The sequence below is a fragment of the Excalfactoria chinensis genome, chromosome 7 (genome assembly GCF_039878825.1).
Source record: "Excalfactoria chinensis isolate bCotChi1 chromosome 7, bCotChi1.hap2, whole genome shotgun sequence".
Lineage (NCBI taxonomy): Eukaryota > Metazoa > Chordata > Aves > Galliformes > Phasianidae > Excalfactoria > Excalfactoria chinensis.
Window position 1 is genome coordinate 6,779,272 of NC_092831.1, and position 18,782 is coordinate 6,798,053.

The following is an 18,782-nucleotide window of genomic DNA, read 5'->3' on the forward strand; positions in this document are numbered from 1 at the left end:
CTGGTGGTAAAAATATTGAATCCTGTTAGCGGTGTGAGTAATAGTTATGCATGAAATCAGATCTATTTCTCAAATCCATCAGCTCACCTTTTTATAATGCAGTAGCTCCTGCAGATACAGGGCTAAATGAATGAGAAAACTCTTTACTAAAACAGTGAGTTGGAACCTACTCCTCCTGGGGTCTGCTACAGACTTTATGTGAGATCAAAGAAGATTGATTCTTGGCTGAATTTCATTCCATACAAATCAGTGATACAGAGATTTGATGAGCCTGTTTTCAGGACAACCCACGCTTGCAGGCAAAATCTAGTTGGAATAACTTGTTACCATTGTAACAGGGAGGACTTTTTAATGTTTTGGCTGTAATTTTACACTATGCACCTGAACTGACACAGAAAACTAATTAGTGGAATTAGTGCAAGGTACAGAGATCTGAAGTCTATCTTTTGTTTTTAAGAAGAGGCACAAATATCTCATCTAACTGAGTTCTCTTAAAGCAAACGTAGTGCATAAGAGCAGAAAGCAAATGTAACAGATCTGCCCATGCATTTCTATGGATGTTGGCTTGTACAAACAAGGAACATATACCGAGACATCCTGGTTCATTCATCAGATCCACACATTGAATTCTTAGCAGTATGTAGGAGAGATATTTACTCACAGCTTTAATATTCTCCAGCGTAATTCAGTAATCACTCAGTTCTTTAACTGCACCCCAATGGCACTGAAATGATGGCAGCTGGCATCTCATGGAAGCCCGCCCTACTGATCCAAGGTGTTTACGAGATAGCTTGCAATTGTGAATGGTGTGTTGACTGAGTTGTTAGAACTCCTTATCCCCCTGGGTGGGTTCATGCCACCATTAGATCACACCTGGTAGGAGCAGGAGGTTAATCAGCAGCACCTGCCCTCTCTAGGAAGAGGTAAATTAAAATGTGTAGAAGTCTGTTTAAAAACAATGCCAGCAAATTACTGGTCTCTCCTCTGTCTCCTTGGCAGCTTTTTACCCATACTGCTTATTTTGTTGTCTTAGCAAGGAAAAGATTTCTGTGTTAGCTTAAAACTGCTTTTGTGGCTCACACAGAAGGTCAGCCACTGGGAAGTGTAACATCAAGCAAAAAAGAACTTAGAAATATCCATAGCTCCAACTGAAAGAGATGTGAGTTCAGTCTTCTGAACCATCATAGAATGGTTTGGGTTGGAAGGGACCTTTAAGATCACCTAGTTCCAACCCCCTGCTACTCCCTCTAGACCATACCCATTAAAGTTTCACTCCTGAATGTGTATGAAAGAGGGGGGTGAGAAAGCACTGCTCAGCCCGTTATGCTTGCTAAATGTGTTTTTTATTGCTCAAAATCCAATAAATCCAATAAGGTGAAGAAGGTTAATGCAAACAGGGCGTGCAGGCAAGCGGCCAGCTCCAGTGCAGTGCCTGGAGGTGACTGTGTCTGCCACGTGGAGACCCTCCCAGCACTCCTTTCCTCTGTGGTTGGCTTTCATTGGAGATGACTTTGAGTCTAAATTGAGGCATGCAAAATGAAGCTTTACTTTGCAGAGATTGGATCTGAGATGATTTTAAGGAGTTTTCCTTCTGAGAAAATCCAATCTTCTGACAATGAGCCTCACCTGAAATCAGGTGAGGGTTACAGGTGTGGCTCAGGGGCCTCACAGCTGTTTGGGGGTTTTGTTGCCCTGGTAACAACAAGCTCCCAGCTTGCCCACCTGTCTGTGCTTGCAGGTATTCCAGGTGTGATGGCTGCAGACCACAGCTCTGGGCAGGTGCTTAGTTGGGACAAATACTTATGCAGAACCTCAGCGAGCTGCCCAATGTGCAACTTGAAACGTTGAGCAAATCCTTTTTGTTGTGATTTTGCTTAAACCTCCCTGCAGGGTGCTGTGTGCCATACCAAGCTCTTCTAGCTGTGGCTCCAGCTCGGGGCTGCACCTGTGGTGGAGCATTTGACGGTTGCCGGCGAAAGCTTTCAATCCGTACCCCAACCAATCGTACATAAAGTTAGTCGGGCAGAAGCACAGCTGGAACTGCAGTGATTGGTGAGGGGGGAGAGCGCGGAGCTGCTGCAGTGCCTCCCAGAGCCCGGAGGCTGCCGGAATCCCATGTGCGCCGGCGATGGCAGTCACGCCGTTGCTCGCGCCTCTGCGCGCTGACGCTCGCGTGCCGCTGCCGGGAGCCGCTGTCAGCCCGAGGGGAGCGGAGGCACCGGAGGGAGCGCTGCGAGAGAACTTTTGGCCGCGAGCCGAGTCCGGGCAGCAGAGCGGCGTGCTGAGCTTTTCCAGGGGCTGCACGCACCGCCCGGGCGAAGCGGCGGCTGCTCGCGGCGGCTGCTCGCGGCGCTCCCAACCCGGCTCAGCCCGGCACAGCACCGGGGTGCGGAGCGGCTGCCCGGCATCATGAACCAGACGGCGACGGTATCCCACCACCAGGTGCAGTGCCACTCCTCCAGGGCCGCCAAGGTAAGGCCCGGCCGGGAGGGAGGGGGGCTCCGGGCGGGGAGAAAGTTCTCCTGAGGCTGCGGTTGCTCTATCTCTATCTCCGGTCCGCGCCAGAAGTTTGCCTGGAGGAGCTGAGGGCTGTAGCCAGCCCAGCAGCGGTGCTCGGGTTAAAGGCTATAGTTTAAGGATCCCGATGGGGTTGGTGTGGCTGTGCGTGGACAGAAAGGACTAAGATGTCGCCGGGTCGGCGGGCAGGACGGTCGCACCTCTCTGCCTCCCGCCCCGTGCCCGGCACCCCCGCCTTGCATCGATGGGAAGGTGCTTCTGAGCTGCCTTGCCGCTCTCTGTAAGGTGAAATGTAACCCCTAAACAGATTTGTATTCAGTGAAAACCGTAGAGATAAGTGCTTTGTTACTTTATTTTTTATTTTCGGGGTATAGCCTGATAATACAGCGACCCTGCACTTGATGGTCGATTCCTAGCTGTAAAAATGAAACATAGGGAAACCTTGTATTTTTAATTTTGTTTCCATAAAACGGTGTGAAAGGCTGAGAAGTTCCCCCAAAGCTCTGCGGGGGCTGCATGGGATCAGGCTGCTGGTCCTGTGTTGTTGGAGCAAGCAGGTAGTATCTAGTTGGAAGCAGAAATTGCAAGGCAAGAAGGGATTAGAGGTGCAATGCTGCTGTTGGTACCGTTGTTTCCTTATAGGCTGCTTGGCGGTTCATGGTATATGATTGGTAACGTAGACTGCTGTAAGCTTGTGGAGGGAGTGGGATTGACCTGTGGCCACTTGGTAATGCTTAATCGTATCCATCGTACCATAAGCAGCCAGCTATTTCATGTTGAAATGTGCAAGGTCACTGGAAGTGATGAATTGCTGTTGCCCTAACCTGCTTCAAAGGCTCAGTGTATTTAATGTTAAATCGCTTCATCCTCTGTGGATCTGTCCCTGGAAGTACTGGGACCTGTGTGAAGTGGCCGTGCTCAGGACAGCATTCCTCTCCTGTGTTTGCTGCAGCCAATGCTAATTTCTCACTGTTTATTAAATTCACTTGACAGGACTTCTAAGGCAAAGCAACAACAAACAGCAACAGTGAATATCAATATACCATTAACAAAAAGCACAGCAACAAAAAACCCAACTCAGACAAGTCAATAGTCTTCAAAAAGGGAGAACATGAATCAGAGCATCTGAGACACGAGTCCATTTTACAGCCAGCACGGTAATACCGATGCCATTAGAAAGCCATCTCATTTTTCTGCTCTTAATTCAATGTGTCAGGTGTAAAATACGCTTGATAAATAGTTTCAAATGCTTTCATGCTAAGCAGGTGGCTGTTGCCAGAGAAAGTCTGTTTGATGGGTAGGAGCTACCCTATGGTAATGAGGGCATCACACTGGAAATTATTTCTACACTATGTTATTAGTGATAACTAACAAGGCAGACAGAAATTGTGTAGAAAATGTGGGATGAAATGCAAAATCTCCTAAAGCTGCCTCTTTCCTCTAAGCCTTTTTGCAGCTTTTTGGAAAGGACTGCATCTCTTACCCCCTGGCTGGCTCTACTGTGAGTAATGATCCTTCAGTCTGAGAGCTATAAGAAAAACTTCTAGGGTCTAGATGGAAACACCAAACATCCGCCTCACCGCTGTACGGCTGCAGCCCTGAGCCCAGCAATGAACCTGGCTTTATTCTGTATGCTCTCAGTTCTCCATGTCAATGCTGTGAGCAGTTTAGGTTTTCCAGGAGCATCATTCTGCTGCTGAGCACATTGATACTGTGCAAGTGGCCAAATGATTGATTGATTGATTTTTGCCACAGAGAAAATGTCTGTTGAACATTTTGCCTTGTTGGAGGGGAAAAAGGAAAAAATCAAAAATAGGAAACAAATCTTAGCATTAGGAAGTCTTTCAGATCAAACATTTGCACAGAAATGATGGGTATGGCAGAAAAGAAATACTTATGCCTTGCTTTTAACACAGTCAGGACTATGATTTGCACTTAACAACAACAAAAAAGAGTTAAGCAAATAGTTCTGTGGTTTTCCACATTCTCTAATAGTAAAACATTCCCTACCAGCTCATGGCTCTCTGCCTTCATCCACCTCGAATCGATCTGGCTGTGAGCTGGATCATGGCAGGAGTTACTAATTGGCATCTCAGAAGCACGTAATTACTGTGTAATATAATATGTATGTTATACCCTTGTACTCTCCCTTCTTCGCCTTCCTTTCACTTTTATTTATTCATTAGCTATTAGATTGTAAACTATAAAAGGCAAATGCAGATCTGCCCCTAGCAAAAATTCTGCAGCAGCATCTGGGGGGACGTAATCAGGAAAGTTCCATGTTGGATATGTTGTCATCATGTTTGAACACTCAGTAATAGATGAATAGTGCTGAGTTGGCAGTTTCCCTGTTGATAGCGCTTATTTAAAAGAGGGTAACATCTCAGTAATGCTTTTGATGTTGAGACATCAGGGATCTTCGTCTCTGTGTGACCACAGGGCATGTATGAAATAAGCTTTGTGCATGTATGGGAATGGTTGAGGTCTGTCAGCTTTTGGGGAAATAAATCCCCCAAAACGAGAACAATTTGAAATCTGTTACATCAAAACCGAGTCACTACCAGATAATCTCAGCAAACTTACAATTATACATTATCCAGGATAATGTATAACAGAGGGCACAAGGGATTGTTAGGATAGGAGTTGATGGCAGCTTAATAATATATAAGAATAAGAAAGCAATACTTTAATGGACAAGAACCTTGCTGTGCCAGGCGGTACCAGCTTGTGCCCAGCTGCTGGGAGCAATATATCTCAATACAGCCTCAGAAGTAGATATTTCTGTTTTTGTAAGTGTTAGGTGGGTGCCCTTATGATTGTGTTGTTCCCCAGGTTCTCTCTGGAAGTATGTAGCAAGCAAGTATAGGGGACACTGACAGTGGAACTTGGTAGAGGTGCTCCAGGCACCTTTATGAGCCCTGTTCCCTGAAAACATCTTGGGCTCTTCTGCATCTATATCATCCAGTGAGCTGGTTTTGATTGAATTTAGGTTGAAAGGAGGTGCTGGCGTGTTTTATTTGTATTTTGCCAGCTGCAGACCCGCTGACAGGTTCTGTTTGTTGGCTGTTCCTTGTGTGTACCAACGATTAATAGACTTTTCAAAACATTTTACTTGGAATTTCTTTCTCCTTTTGTAAAAGCTTAAAAGCAATTAGAGAAAAGCTGTTTGGTACACGCATATATTGTAGTATTTATATGTGCTGATTCTATGCAGTAGGTTTTGTATGTACTATATAGTCACGCACACGCATGCCAAGGTATTCTAATAAATATGCAATTTATAGCTTCTAATTTAATGACAATGCTGGGAATTTAGTGAAGGCACTCACTGTAAAAGTAATATACACAAAAGCACATGAACGCTACCAAAAATTGCATTTAATAATAGGTTAGCACTTTCATGGGTTGCAATCATATAGTAATTTTCCTACCATAAATCATTATCTCAGAAGTATGGCATTAAGTCTGATTCTCTCAGGAGCCTCTAAAGGTTATGGTATCCTTTCAGGAAAGTGACATCTATCACTTATAGCCCCAAATCACAGGGAACTTCAGCTTTCTCATTCTTTAGTCCCAAACTGTTCTACTATGAGCATGTAAAGATAATCCTGCTCTTACCTTGTTCAGTATTTTGTTCTTAAATTGAGCACGATAAGATCTGCGTGTCGTCTTCTAACTAAATGTGCTTGTAGTAACAGAAACTGTGACAATAATAAGTCTGTTGGGAAAGTGATGTCCATAATCATACAGCTTTTTCCACACACTAAAGTTAATTTGGTATTCTTGGCTCAAATGTAGCTACCTGTACAGTAGTGGTTTAGCACTGCGAGAGGCAATGGTGGTACGTAGGCATTAAATTTTATTATCTTCAAAATAATAAATTGTTTTAAAGTTCTTCTGTAATGTTTTAGTTGATGCAGCTTATAAAAATGACTATTCCAGTAATAAGTGAGCCCATTGCTTCTTGTGAAAGCTGAGCTGCCTTTGTGTGTAAATGATGTCAGATATAGTAATTCAGTGACATTTCTGCTCACGTATTTCTACGCGTTTTTATGTTAATGCAATTGCAGAGAAATGAACATGAAAGATGTTTTGTTAACAGGAACACGCATGCTCCTGTGATTTACAGCAGCAGACATGGAGGTGCCTAATGGCTTGCTAAGCATGGACAAATGGATGCTATTATATTAAAGGACGACGTTTAGGTTACTTTATTTTCCTGCAGCTTGAGAATTTGATATGGAGTGCTGTGCTATTCCACAACCAAAGCCTGTTAAGCTGAAGAGAAAGTGGTCTTAAAAACTGTCAGATGTCACTTCTCAGGGCTGAATTCCCCCATGATGGGGGAAATGACAGCAAGTGATTTTGACCACTCAGTGTGCCCTGCACACACAAGGCATGAAGAAGCTCTGTTTAAATGCTGTTGATTTATCAGCCTTATTTATGCACTAAGACCTGTGGTTTCAGCAATATAAGGCAAGCATCTATCCTTCAGCTTGTTTTTCCCTGGGAATTAGGGATGAACAGCAGGTTTATATTCTGAAATAAACTTCCTTCTTTTTGTGAAATCAATTGCTTAGGCAGGAGAATCCCTGACTTCCCAATTAAGCTGTATATCTGAAAGAAATCATTTATTTTCTTCCCTTAATTGCCCTGAGCACTTACTCAGCTTGAAGGCCACATCTGTCTGTCAGTGCAGGATTAACGCCACAAGCATTTCATGTTTGCTGTGGAAGTGACCTGCCGAAGTGAGCACTGCTTTAAAAAATACTTTTACAGATCCTTGTGTGTGAAAGTGAGAACCAAGTCCTACCTCTGTTTTTCCTGACTTTCCTTTATACGTATTTATATACTTATGTTGTTAAAGGATGGGGTTTGGGCAGGGGAATAGTAGAGGAGGGATATGCTGAATTCCACTCAGTGTATGCTGCTGAGCAGCAGGACAAGCTATGTATCAAATCTCTGTCCTAACCTTGCTCCTCCACAACGGTGGAAGGAAATGGCTGTTCATCATCCCCTTCTGGGACATATTGGTTTCTGCTGCTTGCAAGGATCCTTTTTCCCCTCTCCTGCTAATCTGAACCCATAAAAGCATCTTAGCAGCACTACAGCAATTGATTAAAAGTTTTCCTGCTGCAATTTATGCGTCTGTCAATAATCACTTAGTTGACCTTTTTGGTATAGGACTCGGTGTCTAATGGGTGAAGCTGAAAACTGGGGCTTGGGGGAGACTCATGAGCTCTGTTACCTCTGATTGTAACAGCCAGGGAGAGATTAAGCTCCTATTCATTTGAGTTTTCCCGTGTAATTAAGGCAAAGTGCCATTAAACTGTTTCCCTTCTGGAGGTGGAAGGACCCTTTCTGCAAATAACTGCAGGTTGTTTGCATAAGAGAGGTGCAAGGGTGAGGCTGGATGGGGCTCTGAGCACCCGTTTGAGCTGCAGGTGTCCCTGATCATCGCAGGGGAGCTGGAACAGATGGCCTTTAAGGGTCCCTCCATTAATTCCAAGTGAATGACCGTGGCCTGAGATAGGTCAGGCTAGAGGGGACAGTCTGTGGCTTTGTCCCTGTGCCGCTCTGTAGAGCTATGGATGGAGGGGAAGGAGGAAAAATAGAAAGGATAATAAGCGTTACAAAATTACTGAGTTGTAACAAGAAGAGGAGGAAAAATGAATGGAGGCACTCCAGTGACTATGGAGGTGTGCTTGCTGATGGTTTGTGTCTGACTCCTACCTGAGCTGTCTTTATCACGCAGGGGTTAGACTCAGGTTGCTCTTTGCTTTCAACTTGGAGATGCCAGGACTGTGTCTGCACAGAAAATATTTCTCACTAGTATTTCAGGCAAAGGTATCTGACAATGTAACCAAGGATTTGTTGGTTAAAGCCCAAACAGATGCTACCAAAGACTCTATTTCTCTGTCCTGACTTTTGAGACGCTAATTCTTCATGCTTATATGCAGAAAGATCTCAGTTTACATCCACAAGAACTTTTTTTTGGTACTGTTTTAGTCTGGAGTTTGAAAAAATCTCAGCTTTAAAATTCAACAGCTGTAATGTGTTTTCTGGGAATGTTAATGTCTCTGAAACTCGATTATGCAAATATTTGCAGAGGGCAAACAAAAGCTCAGTGAGAACAAATCCATAAAATAATTAAGGAAATACTGGTGTTTTTCTGTTTTTATAGTATTTGATCCTCTCTAAATGTTTCCTAACTTCTGCATCCAAAATGAGGTCACGTTTACTGAACAAGTCCATCAAACAGCTTATGCCTTTTTCAGATATAAAGACTTGGGCGATATTTTATAATTCAGAAAACCTTGCCAGTGTGCTGTTATGACACTAAGCGCTATTCAAGACTCTTAAGAGATGAGGAAAATCATTTTTAGGCTGTTGCTTCATGTAGGCTCTTTGGTTAGCAGTGCATTGCTGTGATTTTCAACACCTGGTGGCTGGTGGTCATACTGGCGAAGGTATACACCTCATTAGTTATAACCAATTGCATTGGTTTCTCTATTTCTGTAGTGATCTTGAAACTGTAGGTTAGGAATTTGGCCCAGAGGTGCCAAATTGGGGCACAAAGCTGTGGAGCCCTGCTGTGTGCTGTTTGATGGCTTTGGAAGCCTTCCACCTGGCCATGTGTACCTGCAACATCTCAAATAGTTGTACGAGACTGGAATTATGTGAAGTAAATATGTCTGCAGTTGCAGGCAAAGCGTTCAGAATGAGTATTCTATGTCAGATTGTTTGCTGAAGAAACTGCTGATGCTGCAAGAGAGCTAGGCCAATTGAGAATTTGGGTCACCCTACCTAAGAAGATTCCTGTAATTAAAACTGCTTTTATAGAGCAGATCAGCCTTTGTACTTGGAATATTGATAAGGCTTTGAAGTTTCAAGTAATCTATCCCCTTTTTTCCCTGAAACGTGTATATATATTTGATCTCCAAAGCTGTAATAATTGAAAATGATTTAGCATCAAGTTCTGATATGGGGGGAAAAAAAGTCCTCTCTGCAGGATTTTAAGAAGCAGACTTCTTGGGTTGAGAAAGATTGATTAAAAAATGTATATATATATATTTTTTTTCTACATGTATATCACCCTCTAAGTACTCAGAGTTCAAAATAAAGCTGGTGTGGGTTATGTGCCATAGAAATAGAAATGAGTTTGAGTGAGAAAATCATTGGAGTCTCAAGATTTTTATGTTTCTTTTTTAAACTGTAATCAAAGAAAGTGCTGCATGCTCCCGTTTGATGAATGCTTGCACATACAGCGGAAAAAAAATTGCATTGCAAGTGCTTGGAAAATTGCCCACAACTGATACAGAGATTTTTGGACAGGATTTCATTTTTAAGCTGCAGTATTTTGAAAAACACAGATGATTTTCAAGGATTGCTCTTGCTCTGCTCAGTTATTTTTTGGGGGGAGCAGTGCAATGTGCTCATTGTTTTCTGTTATTTCTTCTGTCTTGTTTCTTTGGATAAAATAGGCAGTATCTGTCTATAACCCAGTGGATCAGTTCTCAATAATACCAAGATTGAGAGCAGTGGAGCGAAATTAGTAGCATTACAGTTGAGCACAAATTTCAGTTTCTAGTATCTTTTTCCAATGACTGCCTGTGTGACCACATTCGCACAACTTGCATTTATGTTTTAACTTTTAAAAATGACGTGTAGAATAGCTATTAGTATAGCTCGTAGTATGTGATAATGTGCGAGTTCTCCAGAGTAGTGCTGTGAATGTTTGACAGTCTCATAACATCAAAGCTTAAATTATTGAATAGCTACAATCCTGTTGCAAGAAGAGCAATGTAAATTAATAGATGTAAAAGAAAAAATATTCCAAATGAAGTAACTGAGTAAATATTTCTTTTAAGGGGTTGATATAGTAGCTAAATTACTGTAAACGATAAAATATCTTAGGGGAAATATCTCAGAAAAGTTGCATATTGGAACATTGAAAGATACATGCAAATTGTAAATGAAGGGATGGGAAAGGCTGGCTGTTACTTTAATGTAGTGAGTAGATTTGATTGGCTACCTGTCTAATGAAGTTACTGCTGAACTCTAATGAATATCCCCTCTGACATGGAGAGATGTGCTGCGTATGGTGGCCATTACAGGATGGATACAAGCTACTTCTGCCATCAAAGACTTCTAATGGAAATGTTTCTGAAGATGTTGGCTAATAGTGAAATGTTGAGGTGTTGTATGCCATTAATCAATTATAAGCACTCTAAATGCATTATGGAGTGAAAAATAGTGTCCTTAGTTGTTTGTTTTAGGAGTGAGGCCAGTCCTGCAAGCTATTGAGTCAATGGATACTACAAACATGACTTTCTTTTTTCTTCATTGTCTCCAAACCTTGAGTTTCCAAGAAAATATATGGACTGTGGCTGGTTGTCCTGAGCCTAAGAGTGTCAAATGTATGTTCTTAAGCCAGAAGGTGGTTGTGAAAGCATCAAAGTTCTTGTCTGCCAGCTAGCGGTTAAATGCCATTCTAAATGGCTGAAAGCCTTCAAAATGTGACTAACGTAGAGCCTTGTCATAAAATGAAGTCTTATTTACTTCACAGAGTAGAGAAATGTGACAAATTACTAGCAAAGGCAGCAGGGCTGTCGATAAGGTTTAATCCCAGGTAACCAGAGGCAGCCTAGAGGAGCTGGAACAGTCTGTGTGTCTTCTGGGATCGTGCCTTACTTTGTGCTAGCTTTTCTCTATTGTATTTTTCATCCTACTTCCAGCTGAGAACTCTCATGTAAATCAAAGGGTAGTGGTAATGAGCTGAGCTGATGAAACTTTCAGAAGAAAAGGGTAGCAAAAAAGAGAAAACAGTGTAATTAATATCCAGTAAGGGGCCTTACTTGAAAATATTAAGTTTTGGTTTCTTGGTGTTTTCTCAGTATGATGTTTGAAAATATGCTGCAGATTTACAAGAAAATGAAGATAGTAAGAAGTACTAAAATCACACTATTAACTCTTCTAAATTAATTATTTTCTAATATCACTAATTCACTTTTTGTGATTTACGGAGAATACTCATAGCTATGACAGCAGGATAATAGACAGGCTTTATTTTGTTAATATCAGACCTAATTCCAAAGTCATTATTTAATCAAATCTCATTCTTTTCAGAAGAATTCTTGCATGTGGTTTGCTGACTCAGGTCTGCAATACTTAGCATTTTCCTTAGGTGACAATTAACGTTTCCAAAGAACACCTTAAGAAACAGTCAAGTTTTTGCCATGTGCCAACAGGATGAACAGTTAGGAGCAATTAATTCTCTTTCACAGTGGGCATTAAGGCACAGAAATTAACGTCTTGCTGAAGGCTATAGAGGAGCTAGTGCTAAAGATGACAAGTCTTGTAGGATTTCTATTTCATTTCAATGCAATTGAAATACAACAGCTGAGATAGAATATTAGGAGGTAAGTTACTGACAACAAATTGTTTAAACCCTAAGGAAAAATGATATCAGAAAACAGAAACTCAGCAAAATGAAGGATAGTCCCATGTCAGCCCTTTCCCCACTGAATGACAGCTGCCTGGTCAGCAGAGATTCATCAGCTGTCTTATCTGGGTGGAGAGCATTTTATTCCTTAGCAGAATTGCTTATTTGTACTAGTTATCTGCTTTGTGTGTAAATCATCACTGTTCCCCCCTATGTTGCATGTCTTACTTAACAGGCTCTTTGCACATGGTAAGGGAAGAAGCATCGTGCATCTTTATGTGATCAGTCTTGAATCCTCATCTTGTTCATTTTTAAGGCCAGTGTCAAAGTCTCATTGATTTTTGTTGTTCTTGTTTTTAAGAGGACAGAGTTAATGGACAGGTGAGTTCTACATTCCCATATTAAAATACATTTATGCTGTTTGAGTGAGGGGACTGTATCTAAAATAAATCATACCTGAACTTATGTATTTTATGTAGTTTGCCAATGATTGGCTCAATCTTAGTGTCCTCTGGGTGAGGTCTGCTCTGGAGGTTGCCCAGGGCTGGAGGTTAGGTCTTCTGCAACTAAACCATGGTGCAAAAAGTGATGTTTGTGTGGGCAGGGAGCTATGGAGCTGACAGCTCTCTGGAGGACTCCTGGCTTCTGAGGAGGAAAAAGCTGGCATGGAGGCTGGGGTGCCAATGGGGCAGGGCTGGAGGTGCAGCCACAAACTGTGGGAAGGATCCACTGGATTCAAATGCCATGTCATGTATTGTTAAACTGAAAGTTTGCAAAAGCCCTTCCAGAATAGATGTTTATGTTGAACTTTCCCATATGTCTGAGAAATGAGAAGTTGCTATTGTGATGAGCTGTTCTGAAAAACAGAAAAGAAATTCATTAGGGGAAAAAAAAAATGGAGATTTCACCCTTTTTTGTATTAATATTTCAGTTTAAATATTTATAAATAGAAGCTTCTGAGTTGTACTTTGAAGCCAGATTGTTTCATAGATGTGTTACAACAGCCTAACATAAAGTCCTAAATCCTTTAGATAGGTCTGACAGTTAGTAAGCAAAATAAAGTTTCCACATCAGATCTGTTGTTGACATATAGCAAGCATTTCCTTGATAATTTGGGGTGTTTGAACTTTCTACAATGCAAATGCTAGAACCAGAAATGCAAACCCAGGGAAGAACGACTAGCATTTGCTTCAGTAGCAATCCCATGTGTGCTTCTCACTGCTAAGATTCAGAGTAGTGTGACTCCAAAACTTGTGCTTCTCTCTTGACCTAAGGGTGGCATAAAATGGGATGTAAATTTGGATATGCAAAGAAAACCACAGGGGATAAAAAAAGCGTTTGTTTTGAGCATGGATTATTCTAATAACAGTTCAAAGTAAGAGTTGCCTTGTATACTTTACATTTTTGAAGACTCAGAGATTAAAAGGTTGTAAATATTTCATTTTTTGCTCTAAAATGAACAAGGAATCTCAAAGCTGGTTGTGTAACTCAGACATGACAGCCTGTTCCCTCAGCTGAAAGCCATGGGGCATGAGGAGACGTTTTGAAATCACAGAATCAAAGAATGGCCTGGGTTGAAAAGGCCCACAATGTTCATCTAGTTACAACCCCCCTGCCATACGCAGGGTTGCCAACCACCAGACCAGGCTGCCCAGAGCCGTATCCAGCCTGGCCTTGAATGCCTCTTAAAAGTAAACAAATAAATACTCATTCTCTGTCCATCCCCCTCATCTATTAGTTTGTTGGGTTAAAGTGGCAGCAGAAGGCTCACAAGGCTTCTCAGAAGTGGACCCAAAGAGTGTTGCTGTGAGAAACCACTCTAAAACTTTAACATTGTCAGGTATCCTATTAAAGATTATTTTACTAAAAATGGTGATAAAGCGTCCAATGTGTCACCTGATCTGCAAAACAGATTGTTTTGACGCTTAAGAATCAGACTAAATTTCTAATGCCATAAAATTGTTCTTTACGAAGAGTTACAAGTCTGGCATGGTCTAGGATGGTCAGAGACCATATCAGACCTCTTGCTACTACTGTTATGGCACTGCTCACGAATACAGTCACTTCATGGGAGCCTCTCTGAGGATTTTTCTTGGAGTTAAAAACAGTGTTTTCTTTAGTTTCACTCCCATGACAGCCCTGAGGGTATTTTTAGTTAGTTTTTCATTGGAAACTGGAGACTTTAAAAGCTAGAAGCAATATTTTTTCTTCCTCTGATGAAAATGGTGTAATTTTTCTGCTTGTAATGAGGATTTAACATCAGTACTAGATTAATTGAATCTCTTTGTCCCCATCATCTGGCTTCGTAAGATGTCACGAGCAGTTTACGGCAGGAACAGGTGCTGATGTTCCTTCCAACTGTATCTGCTTCAGCCTATCCATCCCCTTGTGCAGCCCTGCTCTGTCTCTGGTGAGTGTACAGGAAATGAATTAGTTTTTAAATGATGCTCAAAAGGAATGAGCAACTGTGCACTCAGTATTCTCTTCTGTAATGGGAAAAGTCATGTAATGTTGGAGAATTGCTCACCACCGCCTAGCTCTGTATTAATATGTGCAATAAAATTCAGATAGTTGGAATATTTCATCAGAAACAGCAAGAATTTTCAACAGCCACAGGATTTGTACAGAAACAGATACTGCAGGCATGGCTTTAAGGGCCACATTCTTGGGCAGACCCTCAGCAGCTGTCCAGGGAGGCAAAACTGAAGGTGCGTTTCTAAAGCCGATTAATAACATCATATACATAATCTTTAACAAGCTTTTAATTAGAAAGATGCCAAATTTTGCCTACTGCAAAGCTGTGCTCTGGAATATCTGGAACATCATGCTTAGGCATGAGCAGCACAGTCAGGCAAATAGGATGAGCTGCAGGCAGACAGAGACTGCAGCACGAAAATCCCCCCCCAACAGTGGAATACTTGCAAGTAATACATTACCTCTCCATGAGGAATTCGTGGTGGAATTAGCATCCAGGTCACCAGACTGAGTTTTTGTCCCAAGATGGCTTGCTCCTGTAGAAGAGATGTGGCTTGTGCCTTTGCCACCCCCGCACTGCTCTGCAGAAGGCTGTCATTAGTGATTACAACTTTCATGTCTTTAATTACTGAGGTACTTTAATTCAATCTGATACAAAATGAATTTAAGGCTCTATGGATTCTTATTCTTTATTTTTAAACAGAGTTTCATAACAGAGCCTGAAATCTGGTTCACTGCAAACCTTCCAGAAGTTGGCAACTGTCAGTGGTTTGGTGCTCATTTTTGACCGAGGCAATTTATGTCTTTATGGGAAACCACATGGAAATTTGAGGTTCTGGAGGAGTTTGCTATTAGTAATTTATTTCATGTGAGAAGGAAAAGCCCAGGATATAATTTTTTTTTTCAGGTTACTGCTGTTTTTTAGCCAAAGTCGGTAATTGCTTCTGCTTATAAGGGCCCTCCTAAATAGCCTGTATCTACATGCTAAATAGCAAAGAAAATAGATGCAGAGAGGGAAATGATTTATGAAGATTGTAAGTGGATTGATGGCGAGGCTGAAAGTACTGCTGGTCTGTACACTTTACATTTTCTTTTCTATCTCGTGCTGTCCAAAGCTTTCACTGAGCCTACTTGTCCTGCTCAGATGGGTGCAAGCAATGCTGATGTTTATTGCATGTAAATGGACATAAAGACAGGGAAGAAATGGTCCCTGACCCTGAGCTTATCATCATTAAAGACAAAAGGGGGTAGGACATGAGTATCCAGTGTCATTTGGGATAGTTTGGAGTTTCTGAAATATCCCTTTGACTGACACATATGACACAGAGTTTGATGTCCTGTTGGGACATAAGCTGAAGGCCAACCTTGGGACCTCAAAGAGGAAAAAATGACCCTATATATAAGTACTTTGTTCTCTCCAGGAATGTCCTATTCACGCAGTAGGAGGTGTTGGCAAGAAAACCATTGTTGCATAGTCATGTCATTCTCATAAAGGTTTAAGGAACAGTACATTTTTCAAAGGTAGCTTTGTCCATGCTCTCCTGGAGCTGTCTGGCTAGGAAGATAGCACTAATTTATGTGCAGTATTGTAACGCATATAAACAAAAAGATTTTCCTAAATGCAGTTAAATGGTATCATCATGTAGGCTCACTAATGCAAAATAACCATCTGATTATCTTCCTATTGTCCTGCTGCATTCAGTATTGATCTAACACAGAAGCAGGGGCCAGATAAAGAATAGCAGCAAGTTAAGTGACTGGTATAACTCATCCTCTTAGTTAAGCATTTCAAGAAAGAAAGAAGTGCTTATCTGGAGTCAGAGCTGCAACTGTCTGTAAATTGCATAAAGTAATGCCCTTGGTGCATTAGAAGCATGCATTTAATTTTGCTTAAGATATGGATGCTTAGCTTTGAAATGCAAAGAATGTTTCACAGCGCAGAAGTAATTATAGAACAACACAACTAAAGATACTGAGATAATCTTTATTTTGTTGTGCTCAACAATGGTATTATGCTTTATACCCCTATTTCACCTGCCAGGCAGAAGGGAGATGGTTGGGCTTGCAGGAAAATGCCAAGAAATCAATGTACAAATTTCTAAGAGTGTTTTTTCCCTCCTGAAGCAAGACCTTTAAAGGAATCTAAGCTCCCCAGTGTACTTGAGAAGATTGAGAAATCAAAATTACCCATTGAGTGAGAGACTACCCATGGGTGGTTGTACTATATTATAAAAGAAGTGATTTTTCCATGAACTCTTGCTGTTCCTTTGGAGCTTGTAGGAAGAACATTCAGTTCACACCTGGAGTTTTGATTCTTCTGAGGGCCAGGCAGGTTGTTTTTCCTCAGTAAATGAGTGCTGGGGAGGAAACACCTATGATTTCATTTTGCAGGGCTGAAACCCTTTTTTGTAAGTGATGCACTGTGCTGGGTGTACTTCTTGATGTGATGATCGTTCCCTGTGGTGGCTCACTGTGGTGAGAGGCAGTGGGGCTCAGCAGAGAGCAACCCCATGTTGCTCCTTGGACTGATCTGACCCTTTGGGCTCCCATTTTGCCCCAGTCAAGTCATTTTACCTGCTGCATGTTCTCAGGCTGGCCAAAGTTGAAGCCCAAAGACAGGTGTTATATACAGGAATGCATTCAGGGGAATCCTTTCATAACTGCACATCACCAGAACCTGCTGTTTAGTGATAACTAATCTGGTTTATCCATTTATGACGTGGTTATTGCCTGCATCTATATATCAGTGTCACATCGAGGCTGATGCAACACTGTCTGAAACTAGAACCTAAGCAGACTGGCTGGTGCTGTGCCTTTTTGTTACTGTCAGCACCAACAGCAAGAAAAGCAGGAGAGTGTGACAAATGTGCTCTGCAAACCTCTTGATGTGAGATGAAGTGGGAAAAGAGATGCCAATCCTCAAGTGTAGATAAGGGATTTCTGCAGGGATCAGCTGACAGCCAGGCACTACCGCTACCATATGAATTGGTCCTGCATATAAGTTAGCTACAGTTTTCATTTGCTCCTGGCAAAAGCATAATATACAACTTCACGTCTCCAATTAAGTAGTACATTTTCTTTTTCTTTTTTAAAATCTCAGCAGAAATTGTCATTTTCTTTGTTTTCATGCTGCTGTGGAGGATTGGTTTGGAACAATATATATATATTTTCATTTTCACTCTTTACTTTGCTCTGATAGCACACCAGAACCTGCTGGAAAAGGAAATACGAATCTCTGTGCTCCAACATATAGTTACATAGGATTTTTTTTTTTTTTTTTTTTGAATATGTAAACTGTAAATATAGGTGAGAGTGGGAGTTCATTAACTGGCTTAAAAGTTGTTTTCATGAGACATTTAATAGACTCTAACCACAAATGTTATCAGCAGGTTGCACTCGCTGTGTATCTCAGTGAGATTTAGGAAGGCTGAATAGGAGGAGCGTGTCTTGGGTTGACAAGGGCAGTGCTGCACTGGAGGGAAGATGCAGCATATAAACAACTGCTGCTAACGCAGCAGAGGGGAAGATAACCTCAGTATTATCAAGTAGTGTTACAAGGCCTTTTCCATATAGCCTTTCTGTTCCTGGCTGGGACAAATCAGTGCTGATGGTGCTGGGAGGCAGACTTGCCTTGCTGGTCTGTGGCAGCTGTTTCTGTATTCCAAGAAAGGATGAGTAAAATATCCTAACTTGATTCTGCAGCCTTCAATATGATATCTCTCTGAATCACCTTTTCAAAACCAAATACTCTTACTGAATTGTCTTTTTGTGGCATCTCAGTTTCTGCTTGGAGGCTCATCCAGTCCTATCTCCAGTAGGAAGTCTTTCATGTTTTGTTCAATGATGTCTGGGTTGAGTCTGGTTAGTCTGGTAATACTGCAGCATGGAGGTCCTTGGGAGTGTAAAATACCCACTTTGGGCTGAACTGACAGCGATGCAGAGACCTCCACAGCCCTTTCTTCTCTGACTTGGCATCAGTCAGCTGATGCTTCAGCCCACATGCCTCACCCATCTAATGTCCAATTTCCTCTTCTACCATGTCAGTATTGGATATGTGCAGTAAAACCCAGAGGCAAAGAAGTATTTCAGAGCAGTTAACTAAGAGATAAAAACATTCTGTGCTTTATTCCAAGTAAAATGACACTGTTCAACATCCCTGAACCAAAATGTTTAATTTTATCTCATTTGTACATTAATCCGTGCCCTCCAAGACACATTAAGGCACCATGAAATGCTTAATTGTGATGCCTCCAGCAGGACTTTCATAGAGGCTGTGTTCCTAGACCACACTGTAAGGAAAAATAGATGAAGACAGAAAGGTTTAAAATGTTTCTAGAAGACTGCT

General features: G+C 41.6%; 1 protein-coding gene across 1 annotated transcript in view; it reads left to right on the forward strand.

Moving 5' to 3' along the window:
- The first annotated feature begins 2,288 nt into the window (after nt 1–2,288).
- DPP10 (dipeptidyl peptidase like 10) overlaps nt 2,289–18,782 on the forward strand; it is a 279,753-nt gene continuing 263,259 nt past the window's right edge. Inside the window, exon 1 of the mRNA XM_072341152.1 lies at nt 2,289–2,472. Coding sequence (XP_072197253.1) covers nt 2,410–2,472 — 63 coding nt within the window. The 5' untranslated portion in view covers nt 2,289–2,409. The remainder of the gene's footprint in view (nt 2,473–18,782) is intronic.